Source organism: Rhincodon typus, chromosome 13, assembly GCF_021869965.1.
Source record: "Rhincodon typus isolate 14 chromosome 13, sRhiTyp1.1, whole genome shotgun sequence".
Classification (NCBI taxonomy): Eukaryota; Metazoa; Chordata; class Chondrichthyes; order Orectolobiformes; family Rhincodontidae; genus Rhincodon; species Rhincodon typus.
Genome location: NC_063344.1, coordinates 71827008 through 71845140, shown reverse-complemented (window position 1 = coordinate 71845140; position 18133 = coordinate 71827008). Strand labels below are relative to the sequence as shown.

The following is an 18133-nucleotide window of genomic DNA, read 5'->3' as shown; positions in this document are numbered from 1 at the left end:
TCGTGCTCCTATTTTATTAGAATATCCAATAAGTATACCAGCCTGTTTACTCTCATCACTCTTTATAATGGTTTTGACACAACTAAGTGGTTTATTAGCCCACTGGATAGTTGGTCACTGCGCTGTATAACTAGAGTCATGTGTAGACTGGGCCACAAAGCAGCATGAGGTTTCCTTTCCTAAAGGTGTAAAATCAATTTGTATAATCAATTTTGGTCAAAGTTCCCTTAAAATGTCTAAATGGTCCATGCAACATTCACAGGAGAACTAATGTTTTACAGCTTCTAACGCACGCTTGAAGGTTGTTTCTCAGACTGGAGGCCTGTGACTAGTGATGTGCCACAGGGGTCGGTGCTGGGACCTTTGTTATTTGTAATTTACATAAATGTTCTGAATGTGAATATACAAGGCATGATTAGTAAGTTTGCGAATGATACAAAATTAGGAGGTATCATTGATAGCGAGGAAAGTTATCAAAAATTACAGAGGGATCTTAATCAGATAGGGAATTGGGCTGAGGATTGGCAAATGCAATTCAGTGCCAGTAAGTGTGAAGTGTTGCACTTTGTAAAGTCAGACCAAGTTAGGACTTATACAGTAAATGGTAAGGTCCTGAGGAGTATGGTGGAACAGAGGGACCGAGGAGTACAAATGTGTAGTTGGTTGAAAACAGAGTTATAGGTAGTGAAGAAGGCATTTGGCATGCTAGCGTTCATCAGTTGAGGCATTGAGTATAGGAGTTGGGACATTATGTTACAATTGTATCAGTTGTTGATGAGGCCGCACTTGGAGTATTGTGTATAGTTTTGGTCACCCTGTTATAGGAAAGACATAATTAAACTGGAAAGTCGGCAAAGAAGATTTACGAGGAGGTTGCCAGGACTAGTAGGCCTGTGTTATAGGGAGAGGTTGACCAGGATAGGATTTTATTCCTTGGAGAATGAGCGCTGACCTTATTGAAGTGTATAAAATCATGAAGGGCATAGATAGGATGAATGCATATCGTCTTTTTCCCAGGGATGGGGAGTTGAAAACTAGAAGGCATAGGCTTAAGGTGAGAGGGGAAAGATTTAAGAAGGACCTGAGGGGCAACTTCTTCATGCAGAGAGTGGTAGTTATATGGAATGGGCTGTCAGTGAATGTAGTTGAAGCCGGTACAATAGCAACATTTAAAAAAAACATTTGGATAGGTACATGGATGGGAGGGTTGAGAGGGTTTATGGACCAAATGTGGGCAATTGGAACTAACTGAGTGTGCACCATGGTCAACGTGGACCAGTTTGGGCTGAAGGGCCTGTTTCCATGCTGTATTGCTCTATGACTCCATGATAAGCTTTATTTCCATTCATAGTAAGCACAGTTGTGTAATCTGAAAATGTCTCTGTGAATGTTTGTAGGCGAGTGGAGGAGCTCCAGCTTGAACACAAGAAGGAAATTGAAGAACTTCAGAACAAACTCCGTGAGATGGTTGCTCAGTCTGAAGAGAGCAAGCACGCCTCGCAAAGTCAGCACCAGTGTTCCGAGTCTGATTTTCACAATTTAACAGAGGGCCGAATCACTGAGAGGACTTTTTCCAATACGGTTCAGAGTGATTCATCAAATGCTTCAGTTTCTGAATCCTCGCATGGGGTCACCTCCTGTGTCACCTTGTCTGCAGATGAGAATGAAGCATATTTTTCTGACAATTCATCAGCACATTCAGCCCATTCACTTCCTAGTGAGCAGTTTCTGTCTTTGGTGAGTGTGCTTTATTATATATTCATTACATATGAAGGCCTAGCATTCTCTTCTGAATTTCTAGCTTGTTGCACATGATGAATATGTGTGGTTTTGATAGAGCAAGTCACGACAAATGGATTTCCCCGGCAGGAGGGTAGGCAATGAAAGGAATTAATGGGTCCTTTTCAAATTTGGGAGGCAGTAACTAGTGGGGTGCAGCAGGGATCAGTGCTGGGACACCAGCTATTCATAAATATATATTAATGACAAGTTGAATATGGAAAATCTCAATTCCAGTGGATAGAGGGGAGCTATTAGTTGTGTTGTATTTGGACTTCTAGAAGGCATTCAACAAGCTACCTCACAAAAGGCTATGTCATAAGATAAGAACCCATGATGTTGAAGGTAGTATATTGACGTGGATAGAGAATTGGCTAATGGCCAGGAAACAGTGAGTGGGGCAAAGGTGTTCTTTTTCAGATTGGCGACACATGGGATTCCACAAGGGTCAGTGCTAGGACTGCACTTGTTTACAATGTATGTTAGTGACTTGAAGGAAGAACGTGAATGTACGGCCAACCAAGAAATAGGTGGAAAGGCAAGTTATGAGAGGGTTAGTTTATGTACAGATATTGATAAGTTGTGTAAGTGAGCAAAAAGTTGGCAAATGGCATATTATGTAGGAAAATGCAAAGTTGTTCATATTAGAAGGGAGCACAAAAGATCAGAATTTTATTTAAATGGAGAAAAACTACAGAAAGCTGCAACACAAATGGATTTGGGGGCATTTGTGCACGAAACACAGAAAGCTAGCACACAGATTCAGCAGATAATTAAGAAGGCTAATGGAATGTCAGCCCTTATTTCAAGGAGGTTGGAATTTAACAATAGGGAGGTCTTACTACAACTGTACTATTGTGACTACATCTAGACTATTATGAGCAGTTTTGGTCCCTTTATTTAAGGAAACATATAATTTAATTGGAGGCGGTCCAGAGAAGCTTCACAAGGATGATCCCTGGTGTGGAGGGATTATCTTATGAGTAAAGACTAAATGGTTTGAGATTCACTGGTGTTTAGATAATGAGAGGTGATTTCATTGAAACATTGAAATCATGCTTGACAAGTCTATTGGAATTCTATGAAGATGTAACTAGTTGAGTTGACAAGGGGCAGCCAGTCGATGTGGCACATTTGGACTTTCAGAAAGTGTTTGACAAAGTCCCACAAAAGAAATTATTGAGCATTATTAAAGCACATGGGATTGGGAGAAGTGTATTGAGATGGATAGAAACCTGGTTGGCACAGAGGAAATAAAGAGTAGGAATTAATGGGTCCTTTTCAAATTTGGGAGGCAGTAACTAGTGGGGTGCCGCAGGGATCAGTGCTGGGACCCCAGCTATTCATAAATATATATTAATGATTTGGATGAGGGAATAAAATGTAACATCTCAAAGTTTGCAGATGATACTAAGTTGGGTGGGAGGGTGAACTGTGACGAGGATGCAGAAATCCTTCAGCATGATCTCGACAGGTTGGGTGAGTGGGCAAATCAATAGCAGATGCAGTATAATTTTGGATAAATATGAAGTTATTCACTTTGAAAGCAAAAACAAGAAGGCAGATTACTACTTGAATGGCTGTAAATTGGGAGAGGGGAGTGTGCAGTAGGACCTGGGTGTCCTTGTGCACCAGTTGCTGAAGGTAAGCATGCAGGTGCAGCAGGTGGTAAAGAAGGCCTTCGTATGTTGGCCTTCGTAGTGAGAGGTTTCAAGTACAGGAGCAGGGATGTGTTGTTGCAGTTGTACAGGGCCTTGGTGAGACCATATCTAGAATACTGTGTGCAGTTTTGGTTTCCCTTTCTGAGGAAGGATTCCCTTGCTCTCAAGGGAGTGCAGCGAAGGTTTACCAGGCTGATTCCGGTGATGGCAGGTCTGACATATGAGGAGAGATTGACTAGGTTAGGATTGTAGCCTTAGCATAGTCTGAAGAATAAAGGGGTGCCAATTAAAGACTGAGACGAGGAGGAACTTTTCTGTCAGAGGGTTGAGTGTCATTGGAGCTCTTTGCAACATGGAGTCCTTGTGTATATTTAGGCTGAAATAGATACATTTTTAATCGGTAGGGTATTCGAGGGTTATGGGGAAAGGGCAAAACGTGGATGTGAGGAATGTCAGATCAGTCATGATCCTGCTGGATAGGTTACAGTCATACAGCACGGAAACAGACCCTCCCTTCAGTCCAACTCGTCCATGCTGACCAGGTATCCTAAACTGAACTAGCTCCGTTTGGCCCATATCCCTCTAAACCTTTCCTAACCATGTAACTGTCCAAATGTCTGTTAAATGTTGTAATTGTACCCACATTTATACACACCACTCTCTGTGTGAAAATGTTGCCCCTCAGGACCCTTTTAAATCTTGCCCCTCTCAGCTTAAACCCATGTCTTCTAGTTCTGAACTCCCCTAATGTGGGGGAAAAGACCTTGGCTTATCTATGCCCCTCATGGTTTTGTAAATCTCTATAAGGTGAGCCGTCAATCTCAGATGCTCCAGGGGAGAAAAGCCCCAGCTTATCCAGCCTCGTCTCATAGCTTAAACTCTCCAAGATGGCACCATTCTCGTAAATATTTTCTGTACCCTTTCTAGTTTAACAACATCCTTCCTATAGCAGTGTGACCAGAATTCTACCGTCTAGACCCCTCTGTTCAACCACACTCCCTATGGCTCTACCATTAACTGTGTAAGTCCTGCCTTGGTTTGTCTGACCAAAATGCACCACCTCACATTTATCTGAATTAAACTCCATCTGTTACTTCTCAACCTATTAGCTCATCTGATCAGGATCTCATTATACTCTTAGATAACCTTCTTCACAGTCCACTTAGCCACCAATTTTGGTGTCATCCACAAAATTCCGAACCGTTACCTCCGTTATTCTCATCTGAATTGTTGTTATAAATGATGCACAGCAGTGGACCCAGAACCAGTCCTTGGGGCATACCTTTGATCACAGGCCTCTAGTCCAAATAACAAACCCTATACCACCACCATGGTCTTTTACCATCAAGCCAATCTTGTATCCAACTGGCTACCTTTCCCTGGATCCCATGCAATCTAACCTCTCTACCATTTGGAACTTTGTCGAAGATCTTCCTAGGAGCAAGCTGAAGGGATCGAGCAGCCTACTGCTGTTCTTATTTTCTTATGGACAAAAAAAATCTAGAGCTGGAATGAGTAATCTTCGAACCCTAACTTTAACTCTAACTGTATCACGTTGAAATATTACAGTTGAGGGTATTTGCCTGGGAACAGATTCAGCAATACTCTCAAAAGCAAATTTGTGGGTCTCCTTTAAAGAAAAAAAGAGTTGCAGGTCTGTAGGGAAAGAGCAGAGGAACAGGATGAATTGGATACTTTTTAACAGAGAGCTAGCACAGGCATGATTGGCTGAATGGTGTACTTCTGTGCTGTATGATTCTATTACTGGTTTTCCCAAAGTGGGGACGGGATCCCAAGTAGGGTTGCGAGCTGATATTTTGGGGTTGTATGATCCAGTTGTCACCATGGAAGTTGGGCTGGATTTTAACAGCTTCACTCTCTCTTTAACAGAGAGAATCCTACGTTCTCAGGCCCCCTTATCTCTCAGTACAACACACTGAGAGATCACACCGCTTTCAAAGCTCAAATAGGATCACAGTTGGGAAATGTTTGGGAAGTATTGCTCTATAAACTGTTGTTTTGTTTTAACTTTGGGGAAAAAAATCCTAAAATAAGGTAGTACCAATTTTTCTAGTCTTAATAATCCGCATGAAACCTTCGTATTTCTGTCACCTGGATCAAGAAATGTATTATTTAAGGTATCTGTGTTTCCTTTGGAAATCTACATTTACCTAATCCTGGAACTCACCATTCCATCAGTATCAATTAGAGCCATGGGAACTGCTGATGAGGCAAGTCTAAAATTATTTCATTTACTAGCCAGCACTGATCACACAACATATCCTGGAATATTGTTATACTCCAAAGTAACATTTTTCCACAGAAGATGAGGTTGGAAGACAGCACTTACAATTTTATTGACCACAGCATTTTTTAAAAAATTCATTGAGGGCATCGCTGGCTTCACCAGCTTTCGTTGCCCATCCCTAATTGCTCAAAGGGCAGGTAAGAGTCAATCACATTGCTGTGGGTCTGGAGTCCCATGTAAGCCAGATCAGTTAAGGATGGCAATTTCATTCCCAAAAAGACATTCGTGAACCAGATTGTTTTTCTTGATAATCAACAATGGTCATTGTTTGACTCTTAATTCCAGATTTTTATTGCATTCAAATTCCACTATCTGCCATGGCAGGACTCAAACCTGGGTCCGCAGAATAAAATAGAATAGAATATCCTTTATTGTCAGGTGTACTCAAGTACAGGAGTAGCCTCTGGATTAACAGTTCAGCAATAATATCACTAGGACATTGCCTCCCCTTGTATTTATACTTGTATTTATAAACCACCATTAACCTAATAAAAAAATGTTGCAAGGTCAGCTGAGCTGTTAGAGCAGATGATCAAGTTTGGCCAATGACAAGTGTTTTTAAGAGACTCTGAAAGAGGGAAAGAGAAGTCAGGAATGGAGAGATTTAGGAAGGGATTTCAGAACTTGGGGTCTAGACAGCTAAAGGCCCAGTCACTGATGTTAGATAAATTCAAATCACACGTCCTTGGCAGATGGAATTGAAAGGGCAAATATAACTTGAAGGGCTAACGTTTCGGGTTCGGTGACCCTTCCTCACAACTCCTGAGTAAGGGTCACCGGACCCAAAACGTTAACTCTGATTTTTATCTTCTTAGATGCTGCCAGACATGCTGAGCTTTTCCAGCAACTTCTGTTTTTGTTCCTGATTTACAGCATCCACAGTTCTTTCAGTTTTTATTACTAGAAGGGTTATGGGGTTAGAATGAATTACTGGCTTGGGGAGGGGCAAGGTTATGGAGGGATTTGTAAACAAGGATAAGATTTGTAAAATTGAAGTATTGTTTAATTGGGAACACTGGTAAATCACTAGCCACAGGGATAGATGAATAAAGGTGACTCTGGCAATTAATTGTACCAGATTCTTTCCTCGCTGGACCAGGCAATATTTGAAGCCTTTCCAATTTTCTATCCACTGTTACATTAGGGAGGTCAGTGAAACTGTGTTGCAAGGGAGCTGGAAACATTTCATTCTCTCTTGCCAGAGAGAGAGAGAGAGAGAGGTGGAGTGAGCAGGGTGCTAGTGATACTTGCAGGCTTTACCATTGTGCACTGTGCCATTGACTGTATGTCCACTGCTTTGTGTGCACATATCAGCTTGAGTCCAACTCAGTCAATGTTCAGCTGCTGTTTGACCATAGCCTGGAAAACACACAGGTAACTACCTGAAATCCTAGCAACAGTCACGATGTCTGTCCCATCCAAACAAACTAGAAGCTGCTGGTTAGAAAAAGCTGTCAACTGACCATCTAACCCATGATTCTTGTAACCCATGTAAAGCAAGCATATACATGAAATGTGATTGAGCAGACTTCGGATATTTAGACTATGCTTGGGCTTTCCTTAAAGTGCTTCCCTGCAGTGCTTTGAACAGGATGTTTCCAGATTCATAATTGCCTGCCACATGTTACACAACCTTCCTATCGTGAGGGGAAGACCCTTGCAGCCAGCCAAATGGTAAACAACTGAGGAGGAAGAAGGTGAAGAGGCACCCGTCCCAGTCCATTTCTGGCCAGGCAGTCCATGATCAGCTCATCTGACAGATTGCAGGAAATGTGGTCCCAATATCCTGTTTACCAATTGTACGTGTGTTACTTTCCCTCACATTGTCACAAGTGTTTGGCCACAATACAAAAACAGAAGCCACAACGCCAAACCAAATTCATGAATCAAACCATATTGCATATAAGCATTCCACTATTTGCCTGTGTGCATTTCCTTCATATCTGTCTTCTGTTATCTACCCTGGAGCTCCAGTGCACCTTAATGTCTGCGGTGTGTTTGGTGACAGTGTGAAAAAGACTGCAGATCTCACCCAGATTATATGGATTTTGTCGATCAGACGGCACAAGTTGAAGAGATTATGAGGTGTAAGGAAGGAGATCAAGGGATCTGATGTTTTCAGGTCCAGTTATGGCCCCAGTTCTTATCATTTGCATCTGGGTTCAGACTTGTTTTATTAACTGTTCTTTGCTGGCTTGGTGTTGCTGCCGTCAGTTGATGCAGCTATTATCCATTATTGACAGAACACTGTAAGTGTGCTGTATTGTATCTGGACAAAGTAATTGTTATGGTTCAATAGCCGACAACGTGAGTGAGATGTTTGCAGCAGTACTCAGCTGAGATGACACAATGGGACTGCAGTATGAATTATGATTGATTTTAGAAATGCAGGCCTTTGATTTCCTTTGTGATTTTCATGGCCACAGCATGTGACAAAGGGATTTCCAGCTAACTAGCTACTTTTGAAGCATAGTCCCTGTTATAATGCAGCACCAGCTCATGCACAGCAAGCTCCCACAAGCAGCAATGTAATAATGACTGAATCATATGTTTTTGTGATGGGAATAATTGGTAGGTGTGATGATTCACCTGCTGGCATGTGGGACCAGCCATACACATCGGGCGGATATGGCATTAGGTACTGACCTTGAGTATTCAAGCGAGGTTAATTGAACTTCTTCCAGCATTGCATCTTATCCTCAGGACTAGACTCCTGACATTGACCTATATTGTTCCCTCTGCCTTTGTGCAGTTTGACTGGAGGGCCTCCTTCTATTCACATCAGCATCAAGGAATGTTAATGCATACTCACTGCCTTGTTCTGCTATAATTCATTGTTCTTCATACTCCTACCGTCTTTTTCTGTAATTGCTTCCAATACCAAGATACACCTGTCTGTTTAAAAGGTGCAGAATAACTTTAAGTGGTACTACTGGGACACACAGTCGGGTTGATGAGATGACGGCGTAATGTTAATGTGACTAGACCCATCATCCAGATGCCCAGGCTAATGTTCGAGGGGCAAGGGTTTGAATCCTACCACAGCAAACGGTGATATTTGAATTCAGCAAAAATCTGGAATAAAAACCTGTCCTAATGGGACCGTGTAACCATGGTAAATTGTCATAAAAACCTGTATGGTTCACTAATGTCCGTTAGAGAATGAAGTTTGTCATCCTTACCTATATGTGACCACGGCAATGTCTGGGCAATGAAGGGTGGGCAGTAAAAGCTGGACTGGCGAGCCGTGCCAACAGCCCATGAGTAAATAAATAAAACATTTTACCGCTGGTTACCCATAGCTATCTTGCCAATTAACTAGAAGTACAAACACTGAGAGATGCCCACAACAATAACAACATGCATGGTTTGTTACTCACTTTCCCTTTCCAAGCTCTGTTCAATTTCTTAGGCAGCATATGAAAAAAATACATACCAGGTGACTGAAATTATGATCTATTGTATAAAAGTGATGTTGCTCTGAATGCAGTTTGGTTAGGACTTTAACTTTTGCACAGTGGGAGCTATGTTGCATCCAGTTGCCTTTTATAGTAAAAGGTCTCCATTTACACTCTGAGCACACAATGTAAAGCACCTCACATCTGTATATGATAGTCTTCCTTTTTGTTTTATTGTTTGTACTTACGTTGATGAATGTATTTCAGAGCCCAACAATTGCATCCACAAAGACATCGATTGCAGTCAGGTATCTCGAGGAAGAGGACAGAAGGTCACAGCAACTTTTACAACGTCTGGACATGCATATTGAGGAACTCAAAGCTGAAAGTGAAAGAACTGTTGACAAATATGTATAATCCACTGTGATGGAAAATCAACTCTCAGGCTCCAAATAATGAACTTTACTCAGCATGAGACTGAATAAATGGAGCTAGTGTTTGTACTATCTGGCCTCAGTAATGGGTACATTTTCGTTCTTGGAGGTGTATCTAATGTGCATTGGGGTAGACGTTAACCATCCTTATCACTTGGTTTCTTAATAACCTATGTACTGTAGCTTTATATTCATCATCCCAAAGTTGTGTAATCATGTAGTCTGTAATCATGTTTGTCTGCACCAGTACAGCCAGCACACTTCAGGAAGTGTGTTAGTACTGTTTTTGGAAGTGAGCATCAAGCTGTCAAAAATCCAGACTCTGCCTCTGAGGGCTTCTATTTTCAGAGTTGACCCTGAGAAACCACTCCAGTCCCTCCAAGACTCCAGGTATCAAGTTTACAAGGTCATGGTTACATCAATATTTCTGAGCAAAAACATGAACCTTTTGAAGATTAGCTGATGTCACTACATTGGTGCTGTGTTAAGGATATTGGAGTGGTCCTACTTTTCCAATAAACTATCCAAAATGCAGCAAATTGGTGCTTCTGTTAAAGAAAAGGGGGCATCAGTTGTCATTGTGATTGCTGTATGTTAGTCCAAGGTCACGGCTCCAGCAGCGACCTGCTAATAAATTGTGTTTTCAAATTGTTTTGTTTAAACAGCATTTTCCAGGTCTGAAGTTGTGGTACTTGTTTATATTTTGGATGCTGTTATAAATGGTGGTAAATAAATACTGCTTAACAGCATGATTCAAACTCCAGCTCTTTCTGGTAGACTTCTATTAGTGCGGCTGAAGGAAGGAGACTAATGAAATTATGTTCTGCTTCAGATTAAGTTTACCTTTTTAGGCATGTATAAATGACAAATTACCATTCTGGAGTGAGAACCTAACTTAAAAGATCCTGCATGTTCCTGAAAGGACTAATCAGTGAAGTTGTTTCTTCATTTGTTTTGTAAAGGAAACCTCCAGTGCTGAATTATAATTGTATATTTGTGTACATAAGATTTATCAATAAACTTTATACACAGTGGAAACAACTTTTCCAGTTTGTTTTATTAAAATACATTTAACTATGTGTTAGATTGATGTAAAACCAAGGTAAAGCCCTTTGCATTTTTGCTTTGTTAGTTGTAATATATATGACCTAATGTTAAACATGTATGGAGGTAAGGTTACAGTCCTGATAAAAGATCATAGACCGGAAATATTATGTTCTTTCACTTTTCGTGGATTTACCTGATTTGCAGAGTATTTTCAGCATTTTCTGATTGTATTTAAGATTTGTTTTTGTGTTGAGTTGGACTTGGACATTTTCTAACAAACCTGTTCAGGGATATTATCACATACCTCTGGAGCAGATGGGACTTGAACCCAGGCCTCCTAGCTTAGAGGCAGGGCCACTATCAGCCGAACAAAGAACATTACAAAACAGAAAAAATCTGTTTTTCTGAAGGGTCTAGGCCCGAAACGTCAGCCTTCCTGCTCCTCTGATGCTGCTTGGCCTGCTGTGTTCACCCAGCTCTACACCTTGTTATCTAACATCCTGGTAAACCTCTTTTGCACTCTCTCCAAAGCCTCCACTTCTTTCCTATAGTGTAGAGACTGGAACTACACACAGTACTCTAAATGTGGCCTAACTAAAGTTTTATTCATGACTGTAACATGACTTGCCAACTTTTAGACTTAATACCCTGACCGATGAAGGCAAGGCTGCTGAATGCCTTCTTTACAACCTTACCCACATGAGTTGTCACTTTCAGAATTGTGCCCGGGATCTCTCTATATCAATGCTGCTAATGGTCCTGCCTTTTACTTGTATACTTTCCTCTTGCTTTTGATGTCACAAATTGCATCACTTCACATTTAGAACATAGAACAGTACAGCACAGTACTGGCCCTTTGGCCCATGATGTTGTGCTGACCTATTATCCTATTAAGATCAATCTACTGTGCATACCCTACATTTTACTATCATCCATGTGCCTATCCAAGAGTCACTTCAAAGTCTCTATAAAGTATCTGACCCCACTACCACTGCCAGCAGCGCATTCCACACACACACCACTCTCTATGTAAAGAACCTACCTCTTACATCTCCCCTATACCTTCCTCCAATCACCTTAAAATTATGCCCCCTCGTGATTGTCATTTCTGCCCTGGGAAAAAACTCTGTGGCTATCCACTCTATCTATGCCTCTCATCATCTTGTACACCTCTATCAAGTCACATCTCATCCTTCTTCACTCCAATGAGAAAAGCCCTAGCTCCTTCAACCTTTCCTCATAAGACCTGCCCTCCAGTCCAGGTAGCATCCTGGTAAATCTCCTCTGCACCCTCTCTAAAGCTTCCATATCCTTCCTATAATGAGGCGACCAGAACTGAATACAATATTCCAAGTGTGGTCTAACCAGGGTTTTATAGAGCTGCAGCATAACCTCGTGGCTCTTAAACTCAATTCCCTGCCAATGAAAGCCAACACACCATACGCCTTCTTAACAACCCTATCAACTTGGGTGGCAACTTTGGGGGATCGATGGACCCCAAGATCCCACTGTTATTCCACAATGCCAAGAATCCAGCCGTTAACCCTGTATTCTGCATTCAAATTCGACCTTCAAAAATGAATCACTTAACACTTTTCTGGGTTGAATTCCATCTGCCACTTCTTTGCCCAGCTCTGCAGCCTGTCAATGTCCCGTTGCAACGTATAACAGCCCTCCACGCTATCCACAACTCCCCCAATCTTCATGTCATTAGCAAACTTACTAACCCAAGTCATTTATAAAGATCACAAAGAGCAGAGATCCCAGAACAGATCCCTGCGGAACACCACTGGTCACCGAGCTCCAGGCTGAATACTTTCCATCTACTACCACCCTCTGCCTTCTTTTGAACAGCCAATTCTCTATCCAGACAGCGAAATGTCCCTGAATCCCATGCCTCCTTACTTTCTGAATGAGTCTACCATGTGGAACATTATCAAATGCCTTGCTAAAATCCATATACACCACATCCACTGCTCAACCTTCATCAATGTGTTTTGTCACATCCTTAAAGAATTCAATAAGGCCTGTGAGGCATGACCTCCCCCCCACCGACCCCTCAAAGTCATGCTGACTGTTTCTAATCAAATTATGCCTTTCCAAATAATCATAAATACTATCTCTCAGAATCCTCTCCAATAATTTGCCCACCAAAGAAGTAATTTCCAGGATTATCCCTATTCCCTTTCTTGAACAATGGAATAACATTTGCCACCCTCCAATCATCTGGTACTACTCCAGTGGACAGTGAGGACGCAAAGATCATTGCCAAAGGGGCAGCAATCTCTTCCCTCACTTCCCATAGTAACCTTGGGTATATCCCGTCTGGCGCAGGGGACTTATCTATCCTCATGTTTTTCAAAATTTCTAACACATCCTCCTTCCTAACATCAACTTGTTCGAGCATATCAGCCTGTCCTCACAAACAACAAGGTCCTTCTCACTGGTGAATACCAAAGCAAAGTATTCATTATGGACCTCCCCTACTTCCTCTGACTCTTGCACAAGTTCCCTCCACTATCCCTGATTTGGCCCTACCTTCACTCTGGCCATCCTCTTGTTCCTCACCAGTATACAGCACCTTGGGATTTTCCTTAATCCTACCCGCCAAGGCTTTTTCATGCCCCCTTCTAGCTCTCCTAAATCCATTCTTCACTTCCTGGCTACCTTGTAGCCCTCTAGAGCCCTGTCCAATCCTTGATTCCTCAACCTTAAGTAAGCTTCCTTCTTCCTCTTGACTAGGTGTTCCACATGTCTTGTCATCCAAGGTCCTTCACTTTACCATCCCTTCCTTGCCTCAGTGGAACAAACCTATCCAGAACTCATAGCAAGTGCTCCCTAAACAACCTCACATTTCTGTCATGCATTTCCCTACGAACATCTGATCCCAATTTATGCTACTTTCTGTATCGACTGTCTATCCTTCCTCACAGGCTCTCTGCATGCTGTATCTGCCTGTACACCAGCTACTCCATCCTCTGATCCGTAGCTCCGGTTCCCATCCCCCGCCAAACTAGTTTAAACCCTCCTGAAGAGCTCTAGCAAACCTCCTGCCCAGAATATTGGTGCCCCTCTCGTTTGGGTGCAACCTGTCCTCTTGTACAGGCCCCACCTTCCCCAGAAGGTATCCCAATGATCACATATCTGAAGCCCTCCCTCCTACATCAGCTCTGTAGCCATGTGTTCAGCTGCACTCGCTCTCTATTCCTAGCCTAACTAGCCTGTGGTACTGGTAGTAATCCTGAGATTACTACTCTGCTCATCCTGCCTTTTAGCTTCCAACCTAACTCCCTATATTCACTTTTCAGGACCTCATCCCTTTTCCTAGCTATATCATTGGTACTGATGTGTACCACGACTTCTGGCTGCTCACTGTCCCCCTTCAGAATCCTGAAGACGCGATCCGAGACATCCCTGACCCTGGCACGTGGGAGGCAACATACCATCCGGGCATCTCGTTCAGTACCAATGAATCTCCTGTCTGTTCCCCTAACTATTGAATCTGCTATCACTATCGCTCTGCTATTCTTCCCCCTTCCCTTCTGAGCCACAGAGCCAGGTTCATTGCCAGAGGCCTGGCCGCTATGGGTTTCCCTGGTAAGTCGTACCCCCCAACAGTATCCAAAGCGGTATACTTATTATTGAAGGGAACGGCCACAGGGGATCCCTGCCCTGTCTGCCTATTCCCTTTCCCATTCCTGACGGTCACCCAGTTACTTTTATCCTGTAACATGGGTGTGACAATCTCCCTACAACTCCTATCTATCACCCCCTCAGCCTCCTGAACGATTCGGAATTCATCCAGCTCCAGTTCCAGATCCCTAATGCGGTCTGTGAGGAGCTGGAGTTGCATGCACTTCTCGCAGGTGAAGTCAGAAGGGACACCAGTAGTAACCCTTACCTCCCACATCCTACAAGAGGAGCATTTAACCGTCCTAGCTTTCATCCCCTCTGCTCTAAAATGCCAAAAGAGAGAAAAGAAAGCTCACTAGCCACAGGCTAGTTAGGCTAGGAATAGAGAGCGAGTGCAGCTGAACACATGGCTACAGAGCTGATGTAGGAGGGAGGGCTTCAGATATGTGATCATTGGGATATCTTCTGGGGAAGGTGGGGCCTATACATGAGGACAGGTTGCACCCAAACGAGAGGGGCACCAATATTCTGGGCAGGAGGTTTGCTAGAGCTCTTCAGGAGGGTTTAAACCAGTTTGGCGGGGATGGGAACCACACAGAGTCTTGTTTTGGTTAGAGGAAGAGAATGGGTGGGAGACACTACACATGTTTGGTTTTGTTGGATTAATCTGCTATTTCTCCACCCAACTTTCCAACCTGTTACCAACGCTACCTCCTCCCTAATATCAACACACCACTCCCCAGTCTTACATCATCCATGTCCTTTGGCTTGGTGAATACAGATACAAAGTGCTCATTAAGGACCTCACCCACTTCCTCTGGCTGCACAAATAAATTCCCTCTGTTGTCCTTGAGTGGATCTACCCTTTCCTAGCTACCTTCTTGCTCTTAATAGAATAAAATGCCTTGGGATTCTCCTTCTTCCCATTGGCCAAGGACATTTAATGGTCCCTTCTAGCCCTCCTAATTTCTTTTCTAACTTCTTTTCTGTTGCTTTTCTTTGCTGGGACCTGTGGACCTGTACGCCCAAATCCTTCTGTATGTTAGTGCTAGATCTGGATTTACCCTTAAACAGCGTCCCCAGTCTAATTTCTCCAATTCCTGTCTAATACTGTTGTAATTAACCTTCTCCCAATTTTTATATTCTGTTTCCTCAAGGGCCTTGTTTCATTTCTATTTCCTAAACCTTACGTAAGCTTCTTTTTTCTTTTGAGTATCTCTTGTCAGCAAAGGTTCTTGAGTCTTGCCATAGTTATCTTTCATCCTCACAGGAACATGCTAATCCTGAACTCTGAACAACTGGCCTTTAAAAGATTCCCTTGTCAAGGAACAGTACAGCATAGGAACAATTCACATATTTCCCTCTAACACCACCTCTGGTATTCATTCCAGGTATTCATCACCCTCTGTGTAAAATAAAACTGTCTCTCACATCTTCTTTAAACTTTTCCTTTTTACCTTAAACCTATGTCTCCTAATAATGGCCATTTGTACCCTGGGGGCAAAAAGACTCCATTCTATTTATGCTTCTCATAATTTTGTAAACTTTCTATCAGGTTGTTCCTTCAGTCTCCAACATTCAAGTGAAAATAAACCAAATTTGTCCAATCTTTGCTCATCGCTAATACCCTCCAAATCAGGCAACATCCTGGTAAACCATTTATCTGTACCTTCTCCAAATCTTCCACAACCTTTCGTGGTGACTAGAACTGTACGCAATATTCCAAAGCTCTATAATAGCTGTAACATGACTTGCCAATTCTTATACTTTATTCCCTAAGGATGAAGGCAAACATGCCAAACACCGTCTTGACTACCTTATCCACTTGTCACTTGCTGGGAACTGTGGATCTGTACGCCCAAATCCTTCTGTATGTTAGTGCTAGATCTGGATTTACCCTTAAACAGCATCCCCAGTCTAATTTCTCCAATTCCTGTCTAATACCGTTGTAATTAACCTTCTCCCAATTTAGCACTTTCACTGGAGGAACAGTCTTATTCTTCTCCAGACCAACTTAAAACTTGTGGAATTATGATCACTGTTCCCAAAATGCTACTTCACCTAAACTCTTGCAATCTTTTTATATTATTGGCTGGCTTACTCTCATATTACATCTTCTCCCTTCATTTTTTTTTTAGTGTATCTTTTGTTGGTTTTTAAAGGCTTCCCAATCCTCTGGCTTTCCACTAATCTTTACCACATTGTATGCTGTTTCTTTTGCTTTTCTGCTACTCCTGACTTCCTTTGTCAGCTATTGTCTGATGGGAAAAATCAATTAATTCAACTTTTCTCCACTGCTCAATGCCTCCTGAAACATTTAAATTATGATAAAATCACGACCTGTCCTGAATGAATTTTTGATTGCCAAATAAATTATTCTGAATTAATGGGTGGGGTTATTAGCGAACAGGGTTTTTAGTGGTTTATTTGCCCTGTCTCTTAACTTCAACCTCTTGCAGCTCTGTGATCATGTTCTGTACAAAAGTAAAATTTTGGATCTTACAGCCGCTGATTCAGAGCAAAAACGGGATAGAGAAAAGGAAAACGAGGACAGTCCATTTGGGGCCATCAGAAACAGCTGGAGAAAAGTTCACTAGTTCAGGGTGATGAGGTACATATATCCTGAAGTTTCAACTGACCCAAAATTTACATCCTACAATGTAAAAGCATTCCACTATCCCTTAGTGTGTAAAAACAGAGTTCAAACTTCACTCTATCAGGAATGGTCTCTAATTAATGTTTGATCTCAATAATGCTGAGCATGAACCTATCATTGATTGTCATGAAAACCCATCCAGAGAAAGAAACCTGCCATCCTTACCTGGTCTGGCCTACACATAACCCCAGGTCCACAGCAGTATGGGTGAGTCTGTACTGAAATGGCCGAGCAAGCTATTTAGTTTAAGGGCAATTAGGGTTGGGGAATAAATGCTGATTTGCCAGTATCTCACACATCCAATGATTGAATAAAGAAGACAAAATCCTGTGATTATACTTTGGAGATGAAAATGAAAATGCCATATGTGTCAGTGATGAGTCTTCAACTATGCTAAATCTATGTGACCTACATTAAACATATGGATGAATAGAACAATGGTATTGGAGCCAAATTTGCTGATTATACAAAGCTAGGTATGAAAGTAAGTTGTGAAGAGGCTTTAATGTCTGCAAAGGGATATAGAGAGGCTAAGTGAATAGGCAAAAATTTGGGAAACGTTACAGACTGTGGGAAAATGTGGGCTTGTATTAGCTGGAAAGTCAGAGGCTGCTTGAGGGCTGAGCAAAGGTATTCCACAAAGCAATCACGCATTCTGGATTTGGTTTCCCTTCAGTAGAGGAGACTGCATTGTATGTAGCAAATGCAGTATGGCAGATTAAAAAAAGTACAAGTAAATTGGACCTCTACCTGGAGGCAGTGCTTGAGTTTTTCAACCGTGAAGATGACTATGTAATAGGGCCCTAACATCCTTTTGTTGGCTTGATATTACATTGTGTTGAACATACTCCCCATGAATTGCCTTGGGAGAGTTTACTATACTAAAGGTGTTACACAAGTACAAGTTATTGTTGTCAGTGGCTTCATTGTTTCCCAACATTACGACAGTGACTATACTTCAAAAGTAATTTATTAGCTGTGAAATGCTTTTAGGGCATTCCAAAACATATAAAAAACACATATAAGTTCAAGTTCTTTCTTCTTTTCTGAGAACTTCATTTGTTTTTATTGTCCAGCAGCTGAGTTACGAATCAGTGAGCTACTGTCAACCTGTCACAGCTTATTGTCCATTGCAAAGCAAGTGCCACACGACAAAGCAGATTCATTTTCTTTAAAGATGCCTTTTTATTCCTAGTAACACCATTTTTGCCAATAAT

The 18133-nt window shown here is 42.0% G+C and overlaps 1 protein-coding gene across 8 annotated transcripts in view; it reads left to right on the top strand.

Annotated features, from left to right (window-relative positions):
- Positions 1-10618, top strand: part of cep63 (centrosomal protein 63) — a 96455-nt gene extending 85837 nt beyond the window's left edge. For all 8 annotated transcript variants that reach the window (XM_048604705.1, XM_048604701.1, XM_048604706.1 and 5 more), the window contains 2 exons: positions 1398-1737; positions 9414-10618. In XM_048604705.1, the coding sequence (XP_048460662.1) occupies positions 1398-1737; positions 9414-9563 (490 nt within the window). In that variant the 3' untranslated portion in view covers positions 9564-10618. The remainder of the gene's footprint in view (positions 1-1397; positions 1738-9413) is intronic.
- The last annotated feature ends 7515 nt before the right edge of the window (positions 10619-18133 follow it).